Source organism: Thermobia domestica, chromosome 15, assembly GCF_964235325.1.
Source record: "Thermobia domestica chromosome 15, izTheDome1.hap1.1, whole genome shotgun sequence".
Taxonomy (NCBI): Eukaryota; Metazoa; Arthropoda; class Insecta; order Zygentoma; family Lepismatidae; genus Thermobia; species Thermobia domestica.
The window spans coordinates 57029893-57049601 of record NC_137468.1 but is presented as its reverse complement, the minus strand read 5'-3'; the positions used below and the strand labels follow the sequence as shown (position 1 = coordinate 57049601).

The 19709-nt window shown below is 34.2% G+C and overlaps 1 protein-coding gene across 2 annotated transcripts in view; it reads right to left on the bottom strand.

The window, feature by feature from the left end:
* Positions 1-19709, bottom strand: part of LOC145671853 (uncharacterized) — a 42452-nt gene that overhangs the window by 20059 nt on the left and 2684 nt on the right. For both annotated transcript variants that reach the window (XM_081741081.1, XM_081741082.1), the window contains exon 3: positions 1924-2095. In XM_081741081.1, coding sequence (XP_081597207.1) covers positions 1924-2095 — 172 coding nt within the window. The remainder of the gene's footprint in view (positions 1-1923; positions 2096-19709) is intronic.

Genomic DNA, 19709 nt, shown 5'->3' with positions numbered 1-19709 from the left:
TCCAAAAGTAATTGGCAACGGCAGGGGAATGTGGAGGCCTTAAAAAAATAATAAAAAAAAAATCCTAAAAGGGAAATCGCGTTCAAATGTATCTCTTAAATGTAATATTATTCTTCACGCCCAAAGAACAAGCCTTCATCTACAACTAGGTTCGAAACAAAATTTGGTCTCAATAAGTTGAACAATACAGCGACTATGTCCCTGAAGATACCATATAGACAAACAGACATCCAAAACACTTCTGATATGTAGAATTAAGTCATAATATGTAGAATTCTGTTGGAGTTTTGAATTCAACTCTCTGACGTATTCGTGTTAGAATAGAAAATAGTGGATGCAACAAATTGTAAAACATGTTATGCACAATAGACCTTTCATTCAAACATGAAAGGAATGATACCAATCATCTGTAGGAATTACTAAACATTGAATATATCATTAAAAAATATATATATATACCCTAACTCTGATCTCGGCCCTAGGCATCATATATTAGATCAGTAAACCCAATTTGATCGTTTGAGTGTATATATTATTATTGAAACTTAATTTTAATAATCAAGAATAATATTGTGATTTAATAATTAAGAATTCGCAGTTGTTTCATAAATTTATTTAATGCAATTGTCATAATTTTATTCAAATTATTATATTTTTCTGTTATTCTGTTAGCAATTATTGTTCCATTCCTCATTTATGCCTTTTTCTATTTTAGTTGAATGACGAATAGTTTTGAATTGTAATAAATATTGAAGAGAAAGCAATGAAAATAAATATGTAATTGAATAAAAAAAATTACTTATGTATTGTAAATTAATATGTACTGTAAAAAATACTGTAAATTAATATTTTTAATCAATAAATGTACTTTTCATTGTTAAAAAAATCAAGAATATTATTTCAATATTCGAACAATACATTCCATACGCAAGTGCCAATCGATCAGGAATGTTTCTTTGAATTTTGAAATTATTATGCTCAATATTTATCCCTGGATACGTGTTCATAAAAGAGAGAAAGATATTTTGCGTTAGTATCTCTTTGAATGGGCTTGGAAACAGTTCAACAGTCATTAGGCGCTCAGTATGAAGTTACTGTCATATTGTTTTTTTTTTTTTTTTTTTTTGTCACCATTTACTGTGGTTGGTATAACATACTGACCACAAGGTACACAATATTTACATGTTTTGGCTTATTACATAACATTATCAGAAACTATAGTAATGAAAATAGTTTTGTAAGCCTGTGAATTACCTGACAACATTTACATTAGTAGCAGTTCTGCCATTCGTTGTTCTTATCTGTTTTTCCCATGTGCTAGAATATAATATCAAGAGATAGACTCCTGTAACTATTACCAGAGAATTCGTAGTCTTACAAAACTATTTGAGTCACCGATTACAGCAAAACATATTAAGTTAATCGTTACTTGGCACAAATGTCAAATATATTGCTTAAAACTTTGCTTATTGAAAACAATAAAATGCAATTCAATTTCGCACTGTCAACTACTAGCTACTCCTGATATGCTCGGAAGGCGATATTTTTGGTGTTGTTAATGTATTTAAAATAATGAATAAAAATCTCTTTGACCAACCAAAATTGTAATAGGCTCCATAATGCAAATGCAACACTTCCCCGAATAACGGGCACAACCCTTTAAACGGGTAAACCAAAACAATCTTTCATATTAACACACAAGTTACACGCTAAAATGGTAGTCATTTTGTGATGTTTTAACACCTCATTTTTTGCGGAATATGTGAAAAATTTTTCAAAAGAAACAACTATAAAATATGTCAAAATAGACTTAAGTGTAAATTTGTCTTAGGATTGGTATCGTGCCTTTGGTCAATTTTGTGAGAGACCTGTCAAAGCAAAAATATAACAAATTTAGATCTAAATGATAGTTTAAGTTCTTACCACTTCATCACAATACTGGAGGCATATCCTGTGACCTATCTCATCACAGCTGATATCCAGGTCGACTGAAACCTTTAATAGTAGTTCTTCATCACAGGCGCCGAAGTCAGTAGTGGAAACATTGAAAAATCCACAAACACAGTTCGGTTCGGGTTCATCAACATCAGCATCCCTTACAGAAGAATACATTTTATTACAATATTTAATAGAATAAGTAATTTAAGACTTACATTTATGCTATTCTATATTTGAATTTTAGTTCCCATAGTTATACTCTGTACGCTTTGGAAAACTAGCAGAAATAAACAATGCTAAAGGAATTAACAGATTACCAGCAGCATAATTATTGCCTTAGATCAGTCGTTCTCAACCTTTTTAACTGATGACACACATAACCGTACGAATACACACTTCTTTGATTTCTAAATAAAATCATATACAGGGTGTTCCAAAACAACACCGATAAAGCTTGAGAAGAAATTTCTGACACCAAGAGAACAAAAAAATTTTGACCAACTTGGGTGCACAAATACTTCCTTTCGGAATTATAGGCTGCCGAGAACGTGAAAAAATAAATTTTAAAGGTTCATAGCTAAAAAGCTATGGGACCTACTGTAGTCGGGACAAGACTTCACTTAGGAGCTAGTATGTGCCCTATCCAAATATCCATGTTTCAGATTCTTAAGATACTTCCGCAAGGTGTTTTTTATTGAGGTGGTTGGTGAGTACTTAAAATTATATGCCCATAGCCAAACTCCCCGTTTAAAAATTGTTGTATGAGTACCTTAGGGTTCTGAAACGTGGATTTTTAGATAGGGCACATATTAGTTCCTAAGTGAATCCCATAGTTCAATAGAACCCATAGGTTTGGTGCTATGGAACTTTAAAGTTCATTTTCATGTTTTCGACAGCCCAGAACTCCAAAAGGAAGCATTTGTGTTTCCAGGGTAGTCTATACTTTTTGCCATATCTTGGTGTTAGGAATCACCTCCCAAACGTTGTCGGTGTTGTTTAAAACACCCTGTATAAATGATAATAATCAGTGGTGTATGCTGAGTTTCATCGAGGGGGCTCAAACGCTTAATGTCATATTTTTTCAAGAGATGCCTTGATTTGTGTCTATATCTTAACAATATCTTATAATATCTTGCTTAAGGGGGTTGAAACCCCCAAACCACCCTCACTTACTCCACTTATAATGGTGAAAGATTATAAGTTTCTATAAAATAGTGACTCTAGGTAATACTGGACGTCGTTCCTGTCGTTGGATACATTAACTGGTACTGCCTATCTCAAAATTGATTCTAACCGATTGCTTCATTAAATTCTAAAATTTTGCAACATATCTTATGAGATTGGGAATGCACCAGTGTGTCGTGACTAGTGTCGAAAAATTTCCTGAAATTTTGAACCTGTTGGTAAAAAGCCTTTACTTTTCGGTTTCTTTCCGGAAAAATTGGGAAGATAACAAAAATCTTTGTATTAGATTAAATTTACTAGTAGTGGGATTGTTTTTTCTTTTCCAACGCGTGAAAAATGTAAGTTGAGAAATTTCAATATTACGAATATTTAAGAAAGAAGCATTCTAAAATAAAACTGTTATAATTATTCTTGAAAATTAAAAGTTTACACTCAATTCTTTTATGTACTTTTTAGTTGTTTATTCATGGCTGTGAATTAATTACAGAACTTTAACAGTTGCATACGCAACCCCCTGCCTTGGAATTTCGAAAAAAAAAAGAACTATGCCAATTGTTTGTACTACGTTTGTAACGAAATTTACAGCAAACATTTTTTACCATTTCCGGTACAAAAGTATAAGAGTTTTAAAGTGGAGGGCTATGGAAAGGGGAGCCCTCACGTATGTTTGTACTGCATTTGTACCGGTTTGTATCGTAAAAATCTTCCTTTGTACCGGTTTCAAATTTGAGAAATTCAAGAACTAAAGTTGTCCTGCTAAGTTCACGTGAACATAACTGGAGCACTGATATATTTCTACAAATTTGAAGATTTTTCTTTACAAATCGTTTGTACTGCGTTTGTACCGGATTGTACCGTAAACCTTTTCGTTTGTAATTGTTTCAAATTTGAGAAAATCGTAAAATAACGTAGTCCTGATAAGTTCACGTATACCGAGCAGGACCAGAAAATAAATTTCTACAAACCTGAAGATTTTTCTGTAGGAATGGTTTATACTAAATTTGTACCGGATTGTACCAGAAGAAATATCATTTTTACCAGTTTTAAATTCGAGAAAATCAAAACGTAATGTTTCTGCTAAGTTCACGTGAACATGGCAGAAATATTGACTAATTTCTTAAAATGTTAAGAATGTGTGTATTCCAATAATAATTACACAAAAATTCGAAAAACACGGAAAACAAACTAAACTTTATTTACATTTTAAAAATACGACGGGTTTTACATCGACTATATAAAATATTTAATTAGGGAGTCTTACTTAAAGTGGAAACAATATCCGTAAAATAAAGTGAAAGACTTATACACAGCAAATAAATGAAATAAATTCACATCTAAAAGTTTTCAGTTACGTTAACAGTTTGGTTGACTATTTAGCAAAATTTAAAACGGAGTTAAGTAAAGTTAAAAAAAATCATACGTTCAGAAAGTAGTTTAAAACCCAAATTCACTCGAAATATAATAGTAATGTACATAAAACATAATTCATACAAACATACTGCATAATCTTTTTCACAATAGAAACATTAGTTACTCGTTGCACACGTATTTTAATGTAAGCATTTATGTCATGTTTGTCGTTTATAAAAGGTCTAGTCATCTCTAAAATAAAAATCCTACTCTTCATTCTTACCTCTCATACTTTTAAATGAAAAGAAAAATATATTAATTTGGGATTCAAATAGAATTCAATTCCGACCATTATATTAAACATTAACAGATAATTGTTAACAGATTGTGTGTATAGGGTAATATTAATTCAGTGTTTCAATACAATGAATAGCGTCTATTTGCAGAGTTCGGTTGGAAGTTTTAAGTGCATGATATTCCCAATTAAATCAAAATACCCCAAGAAATTATCTTCCATTTAATGTTCAAATTATATAAACTTATAACTCTCACAAAACAATGGAGTGTGATGAAAATTACTGTAATTCTCCACTTTCTTTATTTAAGTTGACAACTAACATTTGAGTTTAATATAATGGTCGGAATTGAAACCTATTTTGAATTCCAAGCTAAATATTTTTATTTCTTTTCACTTAAAAGTAGGAGAGGTACTAATGAAGAGTAGGATTTTTATTTTAGAGATGATTAGACATTTTATAAACGACAAACATGACATAAATGCTTACATTAAAATACGTGTGCAACGAGTAACTAATATTTCTATTGTAAAAAAGATTATGCAGTTTGTTTGTATGAATTATGTTTTATGTACATTCCTATTACATCTTGAGTGAGTTTGGGTTTTAAATTACTTTCTGAATTAAGACTTTAAAAAACAACTCGCTAAGCTCTGTTTTAACCGCTTAACTTATAATTTTCTTAGAAAAAGTCGTTTCAAATTTTATAATTTTTAAATGGTTATCTTTTTCCTTGTGCGTTGAAGGTAGAGGTACGTTGAAGCAAACATTACTAAAACTGTCTAAAAATTTAGGCCCGAATTAGGCAATTCAAAATCACCGATTTTAAAACCACGAGTATATTCGTTCGTAATAAAAGCAGATTATCTTATTGTTAGTCTTACTTTTTTTGAACACTTTTTGTGTACATGAAGAGACAACGAAATCTTTTAAAATGTTTTATTCAGTTCGTTCAATTTATTTCAACTACAAGCTGATCAAAATTGAGATTTAAATTTTCCCGCAATAAATATTAAAATTCCGAATATTTACTTTCCATAATAAACATTACCATATTACACTAGCATCTTAAGAATACGAAACAGTGGGGAAAATGAATACAGTATAAGTAGATATTCCATTCAATCTACTACGAATTTTTGTATTCTTTTTGCAAAAAAAAAAAAAAAAAAAAAAAAAAAAAATCATTATTTCAAAGAGAAATAACAGACAAATGATTTCTCGGTACAATGTAGATATGCTATTTCAGTTCCGTCATTTCGTAAATAAGCATTGGCCTCCAATGCAAAATATTAGCCTAAAATAGTTAAATGAATCTTATCCAAGGGCGCCGATCCTCATGTGGCCCCTCTAGCGTATTTATGAATATACAATATTTGGCATAATTTGAATGCAATTTGTGCTAACATCCTCATATATACACCTTTTGCGTCTGAGAGCCCCCCCCCCCAAATTATAGAGAAATCGGCGCCCTTGATGTTACCCACATCTATCGGGCACCCATATAGTCAACTGCGTATGTCGAACGTAAGGAATCGCCGTTTAAATTTATATTTAGATGTTTTTTTCTTTGCACGAATATATTTGTGATTATACTTTTAGGGCAAAAAAGAAATAATTCGTGGTTTTAAGTTAAGCGGTTAAATATTACTAAATAATACACAGTCAACCAAACTCTTGACGTAACTGAAATCTTTTAGATGTGATTTTATGTCTTTTATTTGTTGTGTATAAATCTTTCATTTTATTTTACGGATATTGTTTGCACTCTAAGTGAGACTCCTTGTTTAAATATTTTAAACTAGCGTCTGCCAGAAGTAAGACCTGAAGAATCGGCAACGGCAAGGGAAAGTAGATGAAAAGGTAGGCTACGGAGCGGTAATTATGTTCTTGGTTTTGAAAGGCAACATACTTCTAGCATACTTTCCAGAAGATAGCGGTGCATGGGTCGGACACCCTATCCCATGATGCCATAAAGAACAACGTCAATAATTGAAACATAGGTAGTAGTCGATTGAAATGTTTCATATTGTTAGTCCATTACAGTCAAAAATTGACAAGGACGCTATGAAGAGAATGAAGACGTTAAATTAGAACACTTCGGAAAGTAGTTGACAAGAGTCAAGATTGGTGTAAGGTCTTTTGAGAAAAATAATTCAGGAACATCTATAAATATTGAGGAAATATCAACATGGTGAGTTACCAGAGCCGGATTTATATTTGATGGGGCCCAAAAGTATTGAAGGTAATGGGACAATTTATATATCCAGCTATCCTTCGTCAGTGTCAAATTGTCTATACTGCAGTGTGCAGTTGCATGTTACATTTTGCAATGTAACTAGTCCATGAAGAATGTAGGCACTCTATGTGCAGAAATGAGGAAACTAATGACATATTTGGGAGCAGGCTAGCAGAAGGAGTCCCATTACTTACATCATAGGAGCCTACATAACGCAAAATACTGTTCATGAATGTAAGTTTCATAACTTGCTTTTTATCCAATAGTTTGCAAATGTACATTTATTTTTCTCTGAAAATATTTTGGAGTCCCCAAGAGAGTGGGGCCCTAAGGTATATCTTGTTTAGCTTCTACGTAAATCCGGCACTGTGAGTTACCATACACTCTCTTTCTTAGGAGGAGGACCAAATTATCAGACAGAGTGATTTAGAAATTTAGGACCATAAGACAAAAGGGGTAAAAATATGCATCTGAAGTAAAAATGGATGAGAATAGTTCAACAGTTTCCAACGAACTTTCCAATTATCTGATAATTAAGTGCATCAGAACCCCCAATTCAGGGGCGTCATTTAGGGGGGAAGGAGGGAGTAATTGCCCCCCCCCAAGAGTTTGAGGAATACGTATACTTTACTCGATTGTCTACCAATATGCTAATACAAAACGTGGAAGTCTTATGTTGGTGATGCTGTTGCCCTCCTCAAGCGAAGTCTGAAATGACGCCCCTGCCCCAATTCCCATCTTAGAACCCCTGGAATCAACTCGAAAATTTCAGTTGGTCATATGTTTTGGAGCTCCCTAATATCCTTCTGAATCTCATTTTTGTTCTGTATGCTTTCCCTTGCAATGTCAATTTTAGCGAAAACAAGTACTGCCAGTTAAACAGGTGTATTTTCAAATTTATATTCTTCATTAGAGTGTGGACATCTTTCGTAATATGCAGTCCTCGATTTTAGGACCTAATTTTCGGTTCTGGAACTGGGTACCCCATTCTGGGTTCTGGAACCGAGTTCTCGATCTCTGTTTTGGTTCCGGATAGTCGGTTCTCTGTTTCGGAACCGGGTATTTTCGGAACTTGTAACCAGATCTAAAATTTTCTGACTATCCCTAGTACCTCCCAAATACCGGAGTTTCCTTTGTGCGACGTTGGGTTTTCAGTTTGTTTAAAAGCCTTAAAAGCTAGTAAAGGAATGTTTTCGAATAGAGCTGTCTCGTGGCTATATGGATAGCAAACCTCCTTGAGACGCGGGTTTGATTTGCGGTGGGAGCTAGCTCATGTGGCTGAGCTCCATATTTGATGTAGCTTCAGTAGTAACAGGGACGCTAAACCAACCAACGAATCAACAAATAATATGCATGAAGAATATTATGTATTACCTTAATAATATCATAACAATGCATGAGAGTTTATTTATGTAGCTCTGAATTAGTATCCTGTTAAAAAAAAAATCATTTGTGCATGTTGCATGACTTGCATTACACTCATATTTATTATTTGGTATTTTTCCCATAATTAAAAGAGAAATTGTTGGTTTCAAGTTGAAGGTCTAGTCAGCAAAAAGTTTTCATTATACACTAGCAGCGTTCACCCCGCTTCGCTGCGGTCACCCCGGAACGCAATAAACTTTGTTACTTAGATAATTTTTACTTTTTCGCTTTCAAGTGATATGATAAAAACCATAGAAGATTGCAGTAAATGTTAACATTATATCGCCTGTCATTTATGTTAACCCGCCCCGCTTCGCTGCGGTCACCCCGGAACGCAATAAACTTTGTTACTTAGATAATTTTTACTTTTTCGCTTTCAAGTGATATGATAAAAACCATAGTAGATTCCAGTAAATGTTAACATTATATCGCCTGTCATTTATGTTAACCCGCCGAGTGACACGGTCATGCGGGTTGCATATAAATACGTTTATTTTTATACCTATGATGAACTAACAAAGGATTTGTACGTTATGGACACTTGAATGGTCAATTATCTCAAGACACTGGTAATTAAAAATTAAAGTGATATGATAAAAACCATCTAGGGTCCAAATCCTAATAACCCCCCAAAAATGAAAGAAATTGGTTCAGCCGTATTAGCGTGATGAGCTAACAAAGGATTTGTGCGTTCTCTTTTATATAATAGATAGTCGATGCAAAAATAGGTCGTATTTCTAAATTTAAATAAAGTTTGGTTTGTGTAATTATAATTGGAATACACATATAAAAACTTACGTTTTATTTCGAAATTCCAAGATGATTGGCTGGTGTTTTCAAAGCCCCACATTTTAAATCCCTTATAACTTTGTACCGGATGTGATACAAACGAACATTTTTGCTGTACATTCCGGTGGAAATGTAGTACAAACGACTGGGATAGTTTTTGTTTCGAAATTGTGAGGTAGGGGGCTGCCGGTTCCACAACCTCCCACTTTAAAACTGTTATACCCTTGTACCAGAAGTGGTACAAACGACATTTTTAAGGTACATTCCGTTATAAACGTAGTACAAACGATTGACATAGACTTTGTTACGAAATTTCAAGGTAGGGGGCTGGCGAAATGTACCTCTCTGGCACCTGCAAGCAAAAACCTCTCTATGATAATGAGAATGGTTTTAAGACTGTCGCAAGTGAACAGATGGCAGCAAAGATGGATAAAAACATCATAAATTCGTGAGTAAAAACCATATGAACAGCATATGAAGAAATATATCAAAAGTAATTGTAACGCTTCCTTTTGCTGTACTATAGTTCTAATATTAAACATATACTTCAATTGAAAATTTAACTTAACAGCTTTAAGTAATTGCCTTGAATATTACAGTAGAAAATTTTAATATTAACTTTATTAAACAGGCAACTACGGTATCACTGTTTAAGTCGTCTTTCCAAATTGACATTTAAGCATGAATACTTTGATATAAAGAAAATGTAATTTTTAAACCCAAACATTTTAAAAATAAAATACCATGCGTCCGAAGAAATCAGATCATACTTGAAGAGCTGTATCATAGTGCAAAGATAAATCGAAAAATTAGTTTCAGCTCAAGATGAAGGACCGGAGGGTTTTCACAAGACATAAGTTCCACAAATAAAGAACAAGGCTTATATTAGGTCTTTATATACGAGTAAGAACAAAGCACGTTAATGCATTTCTTACACCGCTTTACAAGTTTTAAAAACTCTTTATGGAACTTGCAGGAGCAAACCAATACAGATTTTGCTATTTTAATGTTAAGACAGTATTAACTTGATCCGTGTTACGAAGAAGAAGATTCTGCTTAAATTTGATATATTATATTCCTATTTCCAAAAACTTCGAACATTTTATAAACATACACAGAATGTACCTTCTCTTATGCATGAACATATAGGTTCAGTTCTCCGACAAAGCACATGTTGCTGTTGTAGGATGTGTATCATATAGTGATGAATCCAATCTGTTTAAATAAGTGATACATCTTTAAAGGTTTTAAATCTAACGAGATACTAAGTGAAATTAGCACAATAGTGACATAATTTGGTTAATTTTGAATTAATTCAGTAATTCTAACAGTCATAATCCTTTAATTCTTCAACAAATATCCCTACTCATTATCTGTCTCACATAACAATCAAGCAATAACTAGCGCATATTTTCCTATGGTTTTAAAAATATGCTATTTTCACAACTAAATTTAAGTTATAAATTCAGTGGTCAAATTTAATGCAATCATAGGTGAAACAGTTTAAAGCAACATTAACATGATCTCAAGATTTTCACATACCTAACGCTTCTGAACTTTTATTTGGAGTTTTTATCTGAATTTCTATTACACGAAATGTAATTCATAAAGTAAGTTTTATGATAATAAAGAGTGCAATAATAAAAAAAAATGATTAGAAAATATACGAGGAACTTTTAATTTATAACCGGAATTATATTCAGGTATTACTTTGTGTAGCTTGGCGTCTGTCTCCCATCCTGTGATAAGGCAGTCCTGACACTTTTATGCTACAACAGGCAGTTGAAGAAATAGAGTCTCAGAGAGCGACGATGGACAATAGCAACAAGCAAGGGCGCCCATGTTGTGGGTTTCAAGGAGGGGCAAGTATAAGCGACGTTTCAAAAATAGTTTCAAATTTTGCTGTCTCATGTAAAAATTTTATTGGATTTTCGACATTCTCAAGTACAATTTTCTCTAGGGGGCGAGCGCCCCACCTTGGCCCCCTAATGGGTGCCCTTGGCAACAAGCCTGACAGAGTGGAGCTGGCAGCTCCAGTGGAGCAGCGCTGCATCATCAAGTTCCGCTGATGGAAGGAGTGAAATCTGCTGAAACCTTCAGAAGATTAAGTACGCGATATGATGAAGAAACTCTCTCTCTCTCTCGGTTGCAAGCGTACGAATTGTGTTCAAAATTCAAGACAGGAAGGTAATCCATTCTCAACGTGGCTCGTACTCCAAGTACGCCGAGCTACTGCAGTCAACAAATCAACATTCGTCGGATGAGTAGTAATTGGTGCATCAATATGAGAGATTAGTGTGAGAAAACAAACATCAGCATGGAATATCTGGAAACGATCATCCACGAACACCGACACTACCGGAAAATCACAACCAGATGGGACCCAAAACTGCTATGAAAAACGTCTCAGCATCTGCAACGATTTCAGAGAGAAGGCGAGATCTTCCTTGCAAAGATAATCACCTTCGATGAGAGCTGGGTGCATCATTACATGCCGGTGGCAAAGAGGTCCAGCGTAGAGGGGAGCATCCAGACTTGTCGCCGTCGAAAAATTCAAGGCACATGCATGCGCTAGTAAAGTTATGCTGACAGTATTCTGGGATAAAGATGAGATGATACGCACTTATTTGATGGCACGCGGGGCCACAATCAATGCCGCGTACTACAGAAACCTCCTTCGGACCAAAGTCAAAGAGATTTTGAGAAGAATCTTCATCATCCTGCATGACAACACGCGTCCTCATATGTCCACGACAACTGCGACAGCTATCACCAAACTTGGTTTGGAGATCCTAGACCATTCTCCATATAGCCCCGATCTGTCGCCTTGCGTCATTCAGGAAGCACTTGGCAGGACAAAAATTGCGTCGTCCTCAACGTCTACGAAGTCTAAACATGTGAGCACAAATGGCTGAAAGATTGTCCCATAGAATCCTATGACGGACGATGTGAGCACTCCTACTCCGATGGTACAAGTGTGTGTGTTTGTGTGTGTACATAAGGAGTAGCTTGAAAAAGAACAGTAACTGATTCCCATTTGTATTTTCTGTGTAACAAACAAAGAAGAAATTCTGGTTATAAATTGAACGTTCCTCGTTTATAGGAGATTGGGAAAGGGACGAGACCATGTTATAATTTATTAGTAATAGATAGAGACTTAATAACATTTTATTTCATCCTTTGTTTCTAATATTGTTGTACGTAAACATTTATTTCTAGCTTTTTTGTTCGATATAAATTTATTTTTCTCTGAACGCACTATAATTACTTTCATTTATTTGAAGTAAAATACTATAGGGCAGTGGTTCTATTCGTAATTCCTATCACATCCTCCTGCCAGAGATCCCCTTATAATTTCTGGTTTGTTAAGAGCCTGTATGAGATTTTTAGTATTTGTGTTGCAGAAATCTCATGATACCCATCTATTTCTATAATAGTAGAATTAAGTTCTTATGTATAGTGGATACAGTAACTTCTCTAAAAGCAAATGGATTAAAACCAAATTTGGTCAGTTCATTCATATTATAAATATCGAATCCCGTCAAACTAGTTCAAAATAGAGGATGTTTAAAAATTTTAAAACTTTATAACTCCCTTAATTTTGGATCATATGATAGAAAAATAAAGTGATTTCTAATTTTGGTTTTTAAAAAACTTGGACAGTTGTCAAAAAAGTTATTGAGTATTTTAAATGACTTCATAATGTGCGTCACGAAGAATGAAATGGACATTGGCGCACTAGTGGAGTTATACCATGCTCAGATATCTCATTAGCTTTCAATTTTAATTGTATTTCAATATGCAGGATCTGCTGCATTTCTATTTTTCTGGTATTTCCATATGCAGTTCTCATTAGTTTCATATCGTACATCTTTCATTTCAATTGATTTTTAAGCAACTTTGCACTTGTTGAAAATGTATAGGACACCTATTTTTTGTTGCTCTTAACAGTATATATAAAAATAAAAATATGCATATCATAACAAAATTCAAAATAATATTTAAAATATTTTCCGGTATTAAATTGTAATTATGATTATCTCTTCCGCTTATCTTCGCGACCCCCATGAAACCCTCTCGCAAGGCTCTAGGGGTCGTGACCCCCAGGTTGAGAAACCCTGCTATAGGATAAACATTTAACTTTATATAACTCGCATCAATACGTTGTGTGTTAATCTTTAGTATAGGCAGACAACAACTTTCTGGGACTTCAGTATGTTGAACATCTTGATAACGTCTGCATGTTTCGGGTGTGAGAACGGAAAATAGTTCCTTCTGCTTCGTAAGTCCTGTTTACATAGCTTCAAGAATACTGGCCTCAGAATAGTTAAGAATTCAACCATATAAGAGTTTGGAAGATTTAATAAAAATTAAATTAAAGTTTAGCGATATAACTTAATTTTAGAAATAGTATCTGATCAAAATAAACACACATTACTGAATAATATGCATTACAAATTCGCAAAAATATACTTTCGCTTTCACGAGATGATGTGTGTATTGCCGAAACCACACAGATTAGTAAAAATAACTTGTTTTATTATTATTTATTTTGTACATAGTATTAGTACTAAAACTAAAATGTGATATATATATATATATATATATATATATATATATATATATATATATATATATATATATAAGGTAACTGCAGGCATATACGCCAGTGCAGATAAATACGCCAAGAATTGAGTGCTGGTACGTTTCCCCGGAAGATGCCGCCGAGACCGCCACGCCGTGCAGTGTTGTTTGCTTCGGGAAGGTTCCGTTTAAGGACGATATTATTTCAATAGAGGTAAGAATCCGTTATTAGTAGGGCCTGCCGTGCAAACTCAGAACAATTCCAATTGTATAAAGCAATATAAGCCTTATTTCGTGTCCGTCTAGGAACACTGTTTTGTAAGTGTAACTTCAGTATTTGTGATTCCATGGCTACTAAATCAATATCAAGTATAGTGAAACAAAATACGCCAGGGCTTGTGCAAGATTGACTGCAGAAGACAAATGTTTTCATTTGTCCCACATGTCCCATGTAATATCGTTATGTAGTGACACTGTATGTTTATCTTCTTATGGACTAAAACTTTTTTCAGTTTGGAACTTCGTTTCAACTTTGGAGATTATCGTTTTAACATTTTATCTTTTTATTTCTATGTTGCATTTTGGTTATTTCATTTTTTTTTTTTTTTTTTGCTTCAGCCATGTTGTGTAGTAATATTTGAGTTCGTATAATACAGACAATGTAAGCAGTTGCAAGATTTATTACATGTTTGTAGTAGTATCCTAGACTTGTCGTAAATACCTGCACGTGTTGGTAAATACGCCAATTTGTAACACTTTTTTCTTTTACGTTGGGTACAAACTAGAAGGGAGTCGCATCATTGCCACATTTTTTTCTGAAAGCGGAAAAGTCTACTCTGTAATGTACATGCGTTGTCATTTGTGTTTCATGAAAGTTAAGGCCATAAAACAATTCAAAACCCTTAACATGGCGTATTTACCTGCACTTACCTCATATTATTCATAAGTTCTTGGAGTTTTCTTAAGGATATTCTTTGTTTTTGTTTTTGGTTTGATAAACGAAAGAAAGTGTAACAGAATTACTATACTGTGTTTAGAATATTTGTGGACTTTGTTGCGGAAATCCATCGTTCTGTGTAAACATAAAGTTTTTACATATACTGCATCTTGATATAAATTCTATTTTTTTTTTTTCAATTTTAGTTCAACCAGTAGAAGTTATGTATTTCCGTATATGCGTTGGTCCTTGCAAAGAATTGAACCATATTAAATTCGAGATGCCCTTGAAGCATCTTACACATAATATGTCCCTAACTTAGATTAACACAATTTTAAAAATAAACGTGCGTGATTCGAAGAGAAAATATTATAATTCTCTATGTCAATAATTCTATTTCTTAACAATGAATATATTCGTATTATATATGAGGTCTCTAGAATAGTAACGAATTAAGTATGCCGACGACAAGCGGATATATTTATTTTTACATTTTTATCAGCGTATTTTTTAAACATTCCTCTATAATATCTGCAGTTATTTTTAATTAGCTATTTTTTTAATGGGAGGGTCGCGGTGGCTCAGTGGTGGAAAGTTCACCTCAGGTGCATGGGGTCCCTGGTTCGATACCAGCTCGCGCCAAGTGAACTTTGTAGTGGACTAACAACGTGTACCTGAGTTCCCTCGGGGTTCTCCCTTTTCCTCTGACGTTATTCATTCCACCATTCCACCCATTTCTCATCATCACCATCTTCTTTAGCCTAACTGGCATAATAGTGAGACGTATAACTGAAAGATTTCATTTCACTTAATACAATGGTAGCAAAAATGCAATTATGCTAACTTAGCATGTAGAATGTAGTACTATTACCTGACCAGGATAGCAGTGCGGTTTTGGAAGGATGGCGCTGCTGTTGTGTTTACATCAGTTTCTTGGCAAGAGCGGTGGGACAGGGGAGCGGAGAGTTTCATTCTGCAGTGTATCCAACGGTATTTAAAAGTTGCAGTTTGGATGTTATGCATAGCCTAATCTCTTTCCGCTTAATAAAGAACGCCGTAAGTTATGTGGTTGTACTGAACCATTCCTGCAGTAATGCAGATGTGTTGTGAATAGTGATATATGAATGGAAATTACCAATTTAAGAACAACATAGCACAATTGACAATTCAGTGAGCTTCTACCGTGTATTAAGCAGATTGTATAAAAATTGATTACGTTTTATTCGATGTCATTATAAAACAGGAGCAGCCTGCAAAACGCTACTCGCTAATTTGTTCGCAAGTTAATGTGGAGGGTGTATTTTTGTTGTAGTTGTTTTTTTTGCTTGTTACTTAAAATTTCCTGCAAATAACTTCAATAACTTTAGAAACTGTTTGTCTTAGCTTGAGCCAGAGGCGGATCCAGGCTGAATGTATGGGGGGCGGTCATTCGAAGTCAAATCAAGGTAAGAGTGTATTACAAAAAAAAAAAAAAGTAAAACAACTCTAGTAAAGAAGAAGTAGCTATTTTCTGCAATTTCTAGAACAGAAATGGCAACCTGCGATTTCAAAGGTGGACATTTTATTGCGCAAGAACTCTAATGTAAGTAATTTCTTGCAATTTACTACTTTATTTGACTGCTGCAAAGTAAAAAAGTAAGGCCTAGCTATTTTAAGTTTTATTTTACATTTATAATACAAAAGTGAAAATTCTTAGATCTTATTTTTAAAATAAAAAATATCCTATTCTGGGGGGCGGCAATCGCCCCGGTCCCTGGATCTGCCCCTGACTTGAGCATATGCAAGAAGTGATTTATTACAAACAGAACAAAAAGAACACTGATAGATTGATTACAAGTAATCCGGTTAGAAACACTGCTGCTTGCATTTTAGTTCCAAAACCGGCCGCCCGCACTCGTTAGCTGGTCAGGATATAACTTTGCATCACCACATAATAAGAAAATTATTGCGATACTTTAAAAGCATTTATCTCGAAAGAAAGGATATTGTGCAGAAGTTGCTCTCCAAAACGTCTTATGTGCAGCTACAGTTTCAGTAAGTCGTTGTATAGGCCTATGTATATTTTCATGATCAAATTAGCAATCTATTTCTCCCTCTTATCTGACCAGTTTTAGTTTCCATAAATCTTTTGAATCACACTACTCACCTACCTGCACTATACTATCTTAGCGGTTCCAGTTAGTTAATTTGTGCTATGTATAAATGGGAAAGAGTTTTCTTTTGGAAAAGATGGCCGGAAAGATACTAGTAACTAACTGTAAAGCTTACACTTGATGATCAAATATTTAGTTGACATTTACGTAAACTGTAGCGAGACCGCGATTACACCATAGATATCCACATAAACATATGTGAAAAATAGTATGGTGCAATTCCCTTTTCGTTTATTCATCGAAGACCTTCAGTTCGTATTTTTTGTCCTTGCTTACGAGCTAAGTATTTTTCTCTATTTTTTATCACTAAAGATAGGTAAAAAGTTTTTAAGAGTTTACGAAAGTAGGATAGACTCTTGATGTGTTTGAGGAGATCTCAAGAACGATCAATAATGCACGTTATTACTCTATTATATGTAATCAAGCATAATCCTAATCTAAGGTCAGAAATCTCTACATTGCCTGGTATTTTATTCTTTGAAATTTTCTTTTATGTATTATTTACTCCGTATATTTCAATCGTAGCCTTCCTCTAGGTACTTTTCCTTTCTCAATTTCCTCTATAGCTACTAGCATCATTCCTCCATCTCTCACATGGTAATCTTTCTAATCATCCTATCTCACATTTTCGCATACTCCTGTTTTCTCCTACCGTTTCCAATACTCCCTCATTTGTCACATTGTTCGCCCATCTAACTGGAAAAATGAAAACTGAATATCCGTAACTATCATTATTTCTTACACTAGTAGTCTGTGTGTTGTTTCAGATACTGAGTAAATAATTGTAAATGTTTTCTAGAAAGTAGTCATATCTCACCACAAACATATATGTGAAAGAACGAAGTCAAGTTCTCGTAGGTAATTATTAACTTGTCCGGCCATAGGAAGAATAGAGATTTGAAGCGATACCGAGTTCTATTAAAATCTAAAAACCGGAAAAACGAAATCGCCACCTACAGTACTAAGTACACATTACCAGGCAAAAGCCTTTCAAGGCTGTTCTGTATAGCACTAATTTTAAGCACTAAATTTGCAAATTCCATTTGCTGATTTTTTTGTTCGGTCTCGAAAAGAATAAGGATCTGAAACGACGCCGATCTATTCAAATCGGAAAATTAAATTTGCAAATTTAGTGCTGAGAACAAGCTGACAGGCAAGAGCCTCTCGAGGCGATTGTGTAACGAACTTGTTCCCAGCACTAAAGTTGAAATTTAATTTTCCAATTTTCTAATTTTAATAGAAATTGGCATCTATGAGAAGACTTAACACACAAGCTTTCAATTCCGTTAAAGAAAACGTGACAGAGATTTTGGACTACATGGACTTGAAAATCTGAAACGATGCAAAGTTCTACTAAAACTCCTAAATTTGAAAATGAACTTTGCAACTTTAGTGCTCAGAATAAGTTCTATGCAAAGTCGCCTCGTGAGTCTGTTGTGTGGCAATTTCTTCGTAGCACTAAATTCGCAAATTACATTTTCAGATTTTCTGATTTCAATAGAACTTGGCACAGTTTCAAATCTCTATTTATTTTCTGTCTGAACGAAGTGATAAATTTACGAGTACTTGGCTTTGTCTTTTCGTATTTATATATTTGATGGGATACTATTTTTCGCTCTTTATTCTTGTTTTCTTAAGAATCGAACATTTTCTTCGAATCTAAATTAGCAAACGATATTTCTAGATCCTCAAATGTCACTTAAGTTGCTCTTTGCAGTCGAATTCATTCTTCTAGTAACCATCTTATAGCAAGTATTGCCTCCTCTTTCAGCTTTTCTTTTTGACGTCACCTTGCTTCACGATAAGGCGCACCTGCATACAGCCCAGAAGAAGACTATACTGTTAAAAGTAGTTTTGCTGAGATATCATCAACTACCACCCCTACAGCCCGGACTTCTCTCCATCCGACTTTCGCCTATTCCCGCACTTGAAGGAGCACCTAGGAGGCTCTCTCATCGTTTCAGGCGAGGAAGTGAAATAGTTCATGACAATGTGGCTGAACACGCAAAGACAAGATTTTTACCAGGAGGAAATCTTCAAATTCATCCCATGATGAGACAAGTGTCTTGAAAGATATGGGGACTATGTCGAAAAATAGCCTAGTACTATTTGTTGTATGATTTTTTTCACTGCAGGGTTTGTAACCTTACTTTCCGACAACTCCTCGTATGTAATAGTTTGGACAACTTGTATAGCTATTAATATATAAAAATAAAGAAAATACCAGGGAATAGAGAAAAAAATAAATAAGATGAGATTTTTTCAGTTTAATGTCATACGAATATCCCCATTAGTCTAAGAGAGACGATAATTAAAGCAAACGAAGAGGGAGAAACCGGTGGAATGAGAATGTGGGAGGGAACAAAAGTACCGGAGAAAGTCCACGGAGGATTTTCCACCACAAACTTGGCTGGGATCGAATCATAGTCCCCACGCACCACAGGTAAGAGCTCTACTACTGAGCTACTTTAGCCAGGGAACAGAGAAAGTATCGTCAGTAGATCATAGCCTATATGTTGGGAAACTTTATAGCTTTACAAACATTTGGACAGAATATATGTTTGTATGACTTCAACAGTTACTTCTTCGATTGACGATTGAAACCCTTCCCGTCCACTGTCCCAATCTTGGGACATTAAAGTGAGTAAATAAAAAGCATTTCAATTTAAAGTTTAAACTAAAACTATAAAAGCATTTCAATTTAGAGTATAAACTAAGACTAACTTTTATAATTTTCAATAAGGTTAGGTATCATTGAGCAATCAAGGAGAAATACAAATGTTGCTATTTATGTCAAGCTACAGCGATTTTCT